The sequence below is a fragment of the Lynx canadensis genome, chromosome C1, assembly GCF_007474595.2.
Source record: "Lynx canadensis isolate LIC74 chromosome C1, mLynCan4.pri.v2, whole genome shotgun sequence".
Taxonomy (NCBI): Eukaryota; Metazoa; Chordata; class Mammalia; order Carnivora; family Felidae; genus Lynx; species Lynx canadensis.
In genome coordinates this window covers 187076655-187089018 of record NC_044310.1, presented here as the reverse complement: position 1 = coordinate 187089018, position 12364 = coordinate 187076655, and the positions used below count along the sequence as shown (strand labels likewise).

The 12364-nt window shown below is 36.0% G+C and overlaps 1 protein-coding gene across 3 annotated transcripts in view; it reads left to right on the top strand.

The window, feature by feature from the left end:
• TRAK2 (trafficking kinesin protein 2) overlaps positions 1-12364 on the top strand; it is a 65858-nt gene that overhangs the window by 26817 nt on the left and 26677 nt on the right. For all 3 annotated transcript variants that reach the window (XM_030324103.1, XM_030324105.1, XM_030324104.1), the window contains 2 exons: positions 1337-1626; positions 6956-7150. In XM_030324103.1, the coding sequence (XP_030179963.1) occupies positions 1536-1626; positions 6956-7150 (286 nt within the window). In that variant the 5' untranslated portion in view covers positions 1337-1535. The remainder of the gene's footprint in view (positions 1-1336; positions 1627-6955; positions 7151-12364) is intronic.

The following is a 12364-nucleotide window of genomic DNA, read 5'->3' as shown; positions in this document are numbered from 1 at the left end:
GACCTGAGCCAAAATCAAGACTTGGATGCTTAACTTACTGAGCCACCCAGGTGCCCCTTAACCATTTCTTTATGGATATTTTCTTTACATTTGTGTGCATATGCTTTTAAAAAAATAACCACATGTGCATTCTTGTGCCTACGTCTTGATACACTTTGTGAATATAACCACATTATAAATTCATAGTGGTAGAATTGTTGAATTGTAGTGTATGTGCACTTAAAAGTTTGGTATACATTGCCAAATAGCCTTTCTAAAAGTTTGTACCAGTTTGCACTTTTATCAACAGTATGAGTGCTGCTTTTTCCATGCCCTCTCCAACAATGAATATAATAAAACTTAATGTTTGCTTATCTAATGGGTGAAAAATGTTTACATTTTTATTTATTTTAGTTATAGTAAGGTTGAGCATATTTTATATTATTGGTTCTCAACTGGGAATGTTTTTGCCTACCAGGGGACATTTGGCAATGTTTGCAGACATTTTTGGTTGTTACAACTGAGAGAAGGTCTGGGGAGAAAATTCTGCTGGCATAACTGCTAAACATCCTGCAATGCACATGACAAAGCATTATCCCCAGATACCAGTAGTGCCAGAGTTGAGAAACTATTTTATATTATTCCACTTCATCTCTTTTGTTGATTTATTATCTGTAATTCTTGAGTTATTTTATTGGTTACTTTCAGGTTTATAGTATATAGCTTTAACTTATCACAGATTACCTTCAATAATGTTTTACCATTTCACATACAATATAAAAGCCTTATAACAGTATATTTTCATTTTTCTCCTCCTGGCCTGTAATACTATAATACATTTTACTTCTACATATGCTATAGACTTCACAAAAATAATTATAATTATTATTAGTAGTAGTATTAGTATTATTTTATTTTAAACAGTTGAGTATCATTAAATTTTTTAAACATTATTATAATTTATTATTAGATTGCACATATTTCAGGTGAATAATTTGATAGCTTTTGGCATGTATATATAATTGTGAAACCAACACCAAATATCACAATAATGAACATATTCATCATCTCCAAAGCTTTTCTCCTGCCCTTGGAAATCTGTCCCCCAACCCCAGGCAGCCACTGATCTGTTTTTTGTTGCTATAGATAGGCTCACATTTTTAGAATTTTATGTTAATGGAATCATAAACAATATATTTTGTTTTTATCTGACTTTCATCTGGCATAATTATTTTGACATTTATCCATGTTGTATGTATCACTAGGAAAACATTTTTAATGACAGAGATTCCAGGTAATTGAACTGTTATTAAAGAGCATGCTGAATTCTAAAGTCATTTGATGTGTTCTGTTTTAGGTCATGACTCGCCAGAGTATGATAATCACATGAGAGCACTCATTGCTACAGATGTCATTTGACTCATCAGAAAAAATCTGTTTAAAAGAAAATATCTATACGACCAGATCCATTTCATTATTGAATGGCTTGATGGATTTCCTTTACTCTGATACACACCAAAGCTGTCCTTATCAACCAAAGCAAGAAAGGATCCTGCATGAGTCAATCACAGAATGCCATTTTTACATCACCAACAGGTGAAGAAAACCTCATGAATAGCAATCACAGAGACTCAGAGAGTATCACTGGTGAGTCCAGTTTAATAAATATTGAAGTGCTATTCCTTACAGGATAAAATGCAGATGCCTCAGTCTAGTATGTAAGATCTACCATGATGAAACCCTGGCTTCGCTTTCCAGCCTGATCTCCTGAGAGATCCACTGAATTAATATTTCTTTCTCCTAGGCCCTTACTGAATTATCAAAATCTGCCTTGTGTCTTCTGTGTCATCTATGTTGGATTCTTCTGTACCATGTGAGCCCTGGTCAGAAGGAACTGCATCATACTTACTCTCTTCCCATCTTGCCTTTCTATTCATATCTTCCTATCCCTACAAGGAAAGAGTTGCTTGCATTTATATACCTTGCAAGCATGTGACAACATTTAGGCACTTAAGAAGCTCTCAGGACATAAAGGTTATTCAAACATGGGTATGGGCCCATAAGCCCTTGTCTGTAAGACCAAATCAAAACAACTCTGAATACTCAAAGTTTTTTCTAGACTTTGGTTCTTAAATTCATTGGTCCGCAAAGCTTGACTTGTGTAGCTGTTTCTAGATTTATCTCACTTAGCGTGAATATTTGCTTGCTGAATGTGTATTAATGTATTTAAATATGGGGTGCTGCTACAAAACCAGTTGGTGATGTTATATATCGTATAGTAGATGCTTAGCACTACCTTTCTAAAACTCCAAAAAATTCTGAAGTCCATCCAAACCCAAAGTTTTTTTCAAATTTTTATTCAGTTTTATTGTGATATCTCCCCTCTTCTATAACTCCAATTGCATGTATGTTAGACTGCTTGATACTGTGACACAAATCACTGATGATCTGTTCATTTTCCCCCCAGTTTTTTTTTTTTTTCTTAATGCTTCATTTTCGATTGTTTCCATTACTATGCCTTCAAGTCTACCTCAGTTCTTTTCATTTGGGGAATGTCTAATCTGTTAATGTTACCCAGTGAGTTTTTCAATTTAGACATTGTACTCTAGTTCTACTCAGGGTTTATAAAGATCGATATAACTTCTGTTTCTTTTCATCAGGTTTATGTTTTCCTTTTAAATCTTTGAGCATATTAGGGGTGCCTGGGTGGCTCAGTTGGTTGAGCGTCTGACTTCAGCTCAGCTCATGATCTCTCTGTCTGTGAGTTCAGGCCCCGCGTCAGGCTCTGTGCTGACAGCCAGAGCCTGGAGCCTGTTTCGGATTCTGTGTCTCCCTCTCTCTCTGCCCCTCCCCAGCTCATGCTCTGTCTGTCTCTGAAAAATGAATAAACCTTAAAAAAAAATTTAAATCTTTGAGCATATTAATAATTGCTGTTTTTAAATTGTTGTTTACTATTTTTATCATCTTTGTCATTACTGAGCCTATTTCTATTGGTTCATTTTCCAACTGGTAATGGATTACAGTTTGCTTATTCTTTGCATATCTAGTAATTTTTGACCAAATACTGAATATTTTGAATGTTACATTGTTAAATGTTTAGATTTTGTTGTCTTCCTTGGAAGAGTGTTAAAATTTGTTCTGGCGTGTCCTTAAAGTTACATGCTGATAAAGTTGATCCTTTTGAGACCTGGCCTTTTTTTTTTTTTTTATGAATATAATTTATTGTCAAATCGCTTACATACAACACCCAGTGCTCATCCCAACAAATGCCCTCCACCATGCCCATCACCCATTTTCCCTCTCCCCCACCCCCCCATCCACCCTTAATTTGTTCTCTGTATTTAAGAGTCTCTTGTAGTTTGTTGAGGCTTGTTTTTAATCTTTGTTATGTGGGTCTCTAGATCACACTTTAGATCATACTGTAATATGCTTTGTTCTAGCATTAATTTAATCCTACTACCAGTAGGTATGGCCTAAGATCTTTACTGATTATCCCACCTGTTCATAAGGGTTTTCTACAATGGCTAGATGAAATTCTGACCTCTTTTCGCCTTGTGTAGGAGAGTGACATAATGTAGATATGAAGATGTAGATGAAAATTTGAGTGTATGCGAGCAAACCAGTTTTGAGGCTCTTCAAGAGGAACAAGAGGAGGCTCTGGGCCGATGGCTCGGAGCCTGGAGCCTGTTTCCGATTCTGTGTCTCCCTCTCTCTCTGCCCCTCCCCCGTTCATGCTCTGTCTCTCTCTGTCCCAAAAATAAATAAAAACGTTGAAAAAAAAAAAATATTTAGGGGCGCCTGGGTGGCGCAGTCGGTTAAGCGTCCGACTTCAGCCAGGTCACGATCTCGCGGTCCGTGAGTTCGAGCCCCGCGTCGGGCTCTGGGCCGATGGCTCGGAGCCTGGAGCCTGTTTCTGATTCTGTGTCTCCCTCTCTCTCTGCCCCTCCCCCGTTCATGCTCTGTCTCTCTCTGTCCCAAAAATAAATAAAAACGTTGAAAAAAAGAGGAACAAGAGGAGTCCTTGATATTAAATGGACACAATGTGGCTACAAAGAATTTGGCATATGGAAGGGACATTTGAAAGATAAATGTTAGCAAGGGAATTGTTAAGACTGGATAATCAGAGAAAGATATCACATGATTTCACTCATATGTGGAATTTGAGAAACTTAACAGATGATCATAGGGGAAGGGTAGGAGAAAGAAAATAAAAACTGAGAGGGAGGCAAACCTTAAGAGACTCTTAAATACAGCAAACAAACTGAGGGTTTATGGGGGTAGGGAAAATGGATGATGGGCATTAAGGAGGGCACTTATTGGGATGAGCTCAGGTGTTATATGTGATGAATCACTGGAATCTACTCCTGAAGCCAAGACTAACACTGTATGTTAAATAACTTGAGAATTAAGGAAAAAAAAAAAAAGACTGTATAATCAGAAAAAGAAAAGAGGATAAGCAGGAGAGTAGTAAATAGCACATTATTAGGAACACAGAAGCAAATAGGGGGAGCTAGTCAAGGATATTTAGCCTACTAAACCTTGATTGTATACTCATTTTATTTTAGAGAGGAGGGGAGAGGGACAGAGAGAGAAAGAGAATCTTAAGCTCCATGCTCAGCATGGAGCCCCATGTGGGGTTCAGTCACATGACCGTGGGATCTTGACCTGAGCTGAAATCGAGTCGGATGCTTAACTGACTGAGCCACCCAGGTGACCCATGTGTACTCATTTTTAAAATTACCTCTTGCAAGTAGGGAATTGGTAACCTTAAATTTTCATTAGAATTCAATAATAATTAGAATTCATAAATAATTCATTAGAATTTCATTAGTACATATTAAAAGACAATTTCTAGGAAATAATGGCTCTATTAATGAATGCTAAATTTTGTTCTTCATTTCCATTATACCCCTGAATTGCCTACAAGCCTGTTTTTAGGTCTGCATGTATTTATAGTCAACTTCTCTTCCTGTGAGTATTACACTGACTATCTGTATGTGATATATTTATGGCAGGAAAAAATTGGATAATCGCATGGAATTTGTAGTAATAAAATTTGGTTGTATTTTTAGGGCTTTTAAAGAGATCTGCTAAGGGTTGAGAGCTTCTTTAGAACCATATTTAAAGTTAAATGTACCTCATCTATGTGATTATATATCTCATCTTTGTGATTATGAAGTCACTGCTTGTCCTGGGTAAAGAGGGGTATGTGATGGGGTATGTGGTATTGTTAACTTCCTCATATTTGATTTATTAAACTGTTATTGTTAAGGTCAAGTTGTAGAAATTTACTCTTTTAAGATGTTTTCTTAAAATGAACTTTGTTGTTTTTTGCCAGAGTTAGAATATGTTTCTTTATACTACCCACAAAGGAAATATCAGATCTCTTTATAAAGTGTGAGGGTTGATATGACATCCTGTGTTTTCTCTATTTTAAGCATGTTAAAAGGGATAGGTTTACTTTTTTGGTAAACTGCTAAATTTGGCAAGTGTTAAATGATGGGCCGTATTTGGAACAGGAAGCCAGGAGCAAACACAGAATAAAGGCAGAGAAGCCAAGTGTGTTCAGAGATGTATATGCAGGAAGTAGCTAGAGGTGTGTGGGTGAGAGAGTAGTGATGTGAAAGGTATTCAGGACTTCAAATGTAGTACATCTTTAAAATAAAAATGATAGGGGCGCCTGGGTGGCGCAGTCGGTTAAGCGTCCGACTTCAGCCAGGTCACGATCTCGCGGTCTGGGAGTTCGAGCCCCGCGTCGGGCTCTGGGCTGATGGCTCAGAGCCTGGAGCCTGTTTCTGATTCTGTGTCTCCCTCTCTCTCTGCCCCTCCCCTGTTCATGCTCTGTCTCTCTCTGTCCCAAAAATAAATAAACGTTGAAAAAAAAAAAAAGATTTAAAAAATAAAATAAAAATGATAAAGTACTTATTCCAGTACTAGTGCTAGAACACTGCTGAAATGTTAATATTACTGGTTAACATTTAGCCAATAAATGTTTATTTTTTATGTCTAACTGCTGTGAGAATATACTGAAATATAATTTTTCTAAAGTTTAAAGAATACTCCCACAGAGTTTAAATTCTCTTATTAAAGAACATGTCATTTTATTCCTTTTGAACTAGCTATTTTCTGGTGGTTGTTTTGTGTTGTCTTTTTCTCCCAAGTATATAATTTATTTGAGGTCAGATCTCTTAAGCAACACTAAATAGACTGATAAGGATGGGGCGCCTGGGTGGCGCAGTCGGTTGAGCGTCCGACTTCAGCCAGGTCACGATCTCGCGGTCCGTGAGTTCGAGCCCCGCGTCGGGCTCTGGGCTGATGGCTCAGAGCCTGGAGCCTGTTTCCGATCCTGTGTTTCCCTCTCTCTCTGCCCCTCGCCCGTTCATGCTCTGTCTCTCTCTGTCCCAAAAATAAATAAACGTTGAAAAAAAAAAAATTTAAATAGACTGATAAGGAGGAAATATGAAATGTGTCCAAACTCATTTAAAATTTTAAAAACATAGTTATATTCACCAAGCAATATATATATATGTATCTTTCTTGAACTGTCTGTTTTTTTTTTTTAATTGATCTATTTAAATTTAAGTTAGTTAACATACAATGTAGTAGAGGTTTCAGGAGTAGAACCCAGTGATTGATTCATCACTTACATGTAACACTCAGTGCTCATTACAAGTACCCTCACTAATGCCCATCCCCCTACACAGCTCCCCTCCAGCAACCCAGGCAGTATATTTTTAAATAGACTATAATTAAAATTCATGGTATTATTTTTGCTATAGAAGTTTTCATATTAAAAAAAGCTAGAGAATGACCAACTATATAGTACCAGCATATATTAGTAAAAATCATTGGAGAAATTATCCCGACTAGTGTTTCTGTGGTTATCCTACTTTTAGAAACTAATTTCACTGATATTTTCTCTGTAACTAGTAAATTGAAATATTTTGGATTCATTTACATGGAATCTCCTCTTTAGATGTCTGCTCCAATGAGGATCTCCCTGAAGTTGAGCTGGTAAGTCTGCTAGAAGAACAGCTACCCCAGTATAAGCTAAGAGTGGACTCTCTATTTCTATATGAAAATGAAGACTGGACTCGGTCCCCACACCAGCAGCAGCATGCATCTGATGCCCTCTCTCCAGTCCTTGCTGAAGAGACTTTCCATTATATGAGTGAGTATTTTTTAGCCTTTTAGACTTTGTCCATTGAAATAAAGATGATAAGTATCTTGGTGCTGACTTTTAAGAAGTTTTAAAAGTCATTTAAAAGCATTTAAAAAGTCATCTAAAAGCATTTAAAAAGCATTTAAAAGCATTCCTAGCCATTGTTCATTGTGTACCTACTTGAACTCAAACTGATTTAACAACACAAAGAGATGATTCTGTGTTACGTCTGAATGTAGAAGGTTTGTCATTCTTTACAACTCTGAGTGTCTGTGGTTGCAAGCATACTCAGATATTTCCATTTCTTCTTTCTTTTATTTGATACTGTTCTCAGACTGAGTAGAAAAAGGAACTTAAAAAAAAGTAGTTGAAATTTTAATTTAAAATTTTAAAATTCCTTTATATCTCAAAGCATTTATTATATCAGTAGTTTGATATACTGAGCCATCAGCTTTTTGACTTTATATTTCCTGTTAAACACAGTCGTAGAAACTGTGTCAGTCATTAAGAAGCATAGTTTTTGGATACATAAGTAGTTTTAATAATTAAAGTATGGAGACCTTTTTGCTTTTGACTTCATTCCAAACATCTGCTTTCAGGTTGAGCTGACTTTTTTTTATTCATTCACTATAAAAATATGTGCATAGTAGCTGTTAGGATATATAAGAAAAGTCTATAAGTTCAACATTGATATAATTGATAAATTATATTGATATAAATTGATAAATTGATAAAATTGTTTTCATTTGAGTTACATATGACATTGCATCAGTTCCTACACATTTTCCCAGTGAGTGCTTCAGTGTTTTTAATGATTGTTGTGAAATGCTCATTTTTCATAATAATTTTTTTAGTAATCATTTTTATAGTAATCATTAACTTGCTTTTAGTAGTTTTCCTAGAACCAGGTTACGTACTACTCAGGAAAAAAATTATAAACATTGTTTAAACTTGAAATGGAATATCAAGAAACTCAAAACTATTTCTTCCTCAACAATTCTTATAAGTAGCTGACTATTAAAGTTCTTAAGGTTTTCTTAACTTTCAAGTTTGAGAAGTTGTTTGCGAATTTCTGAAAAGTACTTATTTTTTATTTCCATTTCTCTTTGTTCCATACATTTTTAGATTTGTGAGAAAATTTCAAACTGGAATTTCATCAGGATAAATTTAGTTTTTGTCACTATTTTGATAAAGTGGCACAGAAAGTGCCCCTTTGTTTACTTTTTCTTTGTCATATATGCCACAAGAGGATGGAACTGTAGCTAGAAAGCTGTCTTAAATCACGATTTAACGGAGTTACTTTTAGAATGTTAAATAAAAATAAATTTTGGAAAATAAATGATAATCAAATTCTAAAATACTTGGGTTTTCAGGACTTTATACAAAGCAAACCATAGTATTCAAGGGAGCAGTTTAAAACTCGAGATTAATAGGATGATACAGATTCCCTTATTCTAAATGTACTATTTTCACTTCAGCAATTTGAAAATTGGACTATATATGATATACTTAAGGTCATGAAGCAAATAAGCTATGATTATAATTGGTCCACTAATACTTTATCTCTGTACTGTAATTCCACTGTTATTTTAAAAGTATCAATTCTTTGGGTTAATAGTTCATTCAAATATAAATAAACTTCATTATGAATTTGTATGTTATGAATATAAAAGATAAGTGATTTACTTCATTTAGCAAATTGACCAATGTTTTAAAAAGCAAGATATAAAACATTCTCTGACCCTTTCTAGCAGTTTTCTGTCCCTTTAAGATATCAAGATCCATGGCTCTGAATAATTATTATGTACCCTGACAGGCCATCCTAGGGTTTAGCTCCTTGGTGCTACTCCAGCCCCTTCTAATCCATACTTCCCTCACATGCCAGTAGATACTTGTACTCATTAAAATGAATTTTAACAACTAATAAAAAAGAGGTGGCCCAGGCAGAGAAACTTCCGTAACACAAAGAAATTGAAAGAGCTGTGAGAAGAAAAATAAATTCAGAGGGAAACATGGGCAGGATTTGGGGTTGTGAGCCTACCTCACATGGATGAAAGGATACTGGTTGTTCTCTGAAGCCCCCACCAAACCAGGAAGAGATTGTTTACTTTTAAAATAGAACACTTGGGAGCAATGGGTGGGTCCAAAAAATGATTCCATCCTACTCCCTGCCATATGAAAAGTTTAAGATACAGAATATTTTGCATGCAGAACAGGTCATTTCAGGATTTTCTTAACTTTATTAAGAGAGAGACCCAGAGTGAGCTGTGGAGCAAGCAGTAAAGTCAGAACACATCATAACAGAAAGTACCATTTGTTCATGTTAAGGCTAAAAATAGAAACTGATCTGCCTTTCAGAGTATTTTTTATTTGGGAATAAGGGATCACCTGTACCACTTTCTAATGTGTAAGAAAAAGGGTTGGGGGAAATGATTAGCTTTATAAGTTTTATTTAAGAGATCAACATCACTTGGGAACTTGTTAGAAATGCAAATTCTTGGGCTCCTACCCCATATCTACAGAACCAGAAATTCTAGGACTGGGCACGGCAGTCTGTGTTTTAAAAGTCCTGGTAGTGCTGATGCACACGCAGATTTGAGAACCACCAGTATAAAGCATTGTCAACCAAAGCTATGTGGCCATTTCACAGTGATGTTAATTGGAGGATTTAAGGAATTAGGGAGGTTGTACAATTTTGTAGAGAAAGAAGGTTGTAGAAATAATTACTTCTGGCTGGCACGTTATACTTTTCCTCAAGGTCTGCCCTCAAAAATTATTAATCTGGGGTGCCTAGCTAGCTCAGTTGGAGGAGCATGAGACTCTTGATCTCAGGGTCATGAGTTCGAGCCCCATTTGGGCTGTAGAGATTACTTAAATAAATAAAACTTAAAAAAAATAAAGCACAGAACTTAAAAAAAAATGACTATACTGTCAGGAAATGAAATATAACCGATAATGTTCGGGAAGCATTAACCATAAGTCAGATAATGGAAGTTAGCAGATTTATATTTACTCTCAACCAGTTCCACAAAATAATTAACTCATATGCCTCAAGACATCTATTGAGTATTATCCATGGAAGAATTGAGAAAATTGTCTCACTCAAATCATTATCAGTAGGGCTTAATTCTCACCTGGAACCCTGTTGAAAAAGGCTGTCGTAGGTGGTACATATCATCAGATGCCTTCTCTTTGTTCTCAGTTCTTTTGAAGGCAGTTTTTTGTATTGCAGAAATATTATCTGTAGTATACACCAAGAGCAGCAGTTGTTTATTTGGGGTTAAAACTGTAAGACCTGTCTGTACTTATCAGGAGCTCTGCAGCTTTTACTATGCCATGTGGGAGGTGTGTATTTCATTTTTGCTTTTTGTTGTTTTGTTTTAGAGTTTTTGCTGTGAGAGGGTTGGAGAGATTAGAAGTCTAGTTAGTTAGTTAGTTAGTTAGTTAGTTAGTTAGTTATGGGAGAGAGAGAACATGAACAGAGGAAAGGGGCAGAGGGACAGAGAGAGAGAATCCCAAGCAGGCTCTACGTTCAGCACGGAGCCTAATGCAGGGCTCAATCCCACAACACTCGGATCATGACCTGAGCCGAAATCAAGAGTCGGATGCTCAACTGACTGAGCCACCAAGGGACCCCTAGGAGTCTTTTTGAATTTCAGTAATTGTGGTAAAAACTTTAGACCTTGAAAAGGAACATTGACAGAAATATCAAGCACCATCTCATATAAATTACAGAGATATCGAAATAGATTAACATTGGCCCTTCTCATCCTGAAAAATGTGAGATTGGGTGGTTGATGTGAAATTATGCAGAATTAGAACTTAAAGTAAGGATTGGTAAAGGACTTATGTATATTCCCCCTCCAGTATTTTTTTCAGGAATGTTAAATTCTCCAAATATTATACCAAAAATGTTGAATGTTAATTAACTTTTATAAAACCAAGTTGCAAGACTGTTCAGTAAAAATATTTATCATCCCCACTAATGTATAATTTTTTTTTTAGAGAGTTAGGAATTTCATGTCTGGAAAAAAGGAACATTGCTAATTTTTGTACCACATAACATTTTTATTTTAACAGCTGAGAACTGAAGGGAAAATAAGATTTAATAGGATTGATTATAATAAAATCAGTCATATTGGCTCTGCATTTTCAGTCGAAGAATTGCAGTGAAGATTTAGTCTATCACTTTGGAAACATTTAGTTGCATTGCCTAAATGCCAAGAGTAAACTTAAGAGCTTTGCCCTACTTTTGGAATCTTCCCAAGTGGCATAGCTACCAGGAGTACTGTGTTAAAGAAGACAAGACAAAACTGATAAGGCTGCAGAGAGGAATTCATTGTGTTTCTGTATGCTTTGTGACTGACACCAGTTGAGCTGCTCTGTGTAATTGAGGTGGCCCCCAGCCTTTGGGGCTCGGTAGTGTAGATAGACTGTTTCACATAAGACAAAAATTGGCGGGGCGCCTGGGTGGCTCAGTCAGCTAAGCGTCTGCCTTTGGTTCACGTCATGATCTCATGGTTCATGAGTTTGAGCCCCGCATCTGGCTCTCTGCTGTCTGTGCAGCGGTGCAGAGCCCACTTCGGATCCTCTGTCTCCCTCTGTCTCTGCCCCTCCCCTGCTTGCGCGCTCACTCTCTCTCTCTCTCAAAAATGAATAAATAAAAACTTTTTAAAAATCCAAAAAAATAAAAATAAAACAAAAATTGTAGAATCCTGGTTGCATTATCTAACTTCATCACCATAATAAATATTTAGGCATTTGAAAATTCATTTTTGCTTTTTGAAACCTCTGAATAAGAGCTGCTATTTTTTTATTGCAAAGATAACATTTATCTTCTTGGAAAATTAGCAAAAGAAAGAAAACAAGAGATCAACCATAACCAATCCCCTACCCAGAGATAACCACTAATGTGTATCCTTCCAGCCTGTCTTCTATATCAATGTGTATAAGATATGCTCACGATTTAAAAACAAAATTGGGATCTGTGTTGTTTTATAACTTGCATTCACAGATGGATACTAGGTATTTCATCAGATAAAGGCCTTCTGATCTTGGTAGGACTGTGGTAGAAACAGCAGCATGGTGCAGAGCCCATTACTGAGAATGAGCAGACCCAATTTTTTTCTTATGACCTTGTGAGATGGGAGTTGTTATCATCCCATTATTATCCTCACTATTATTAGTTTCTCCTCAGTAAAATATGTTTTATTCTATACATTT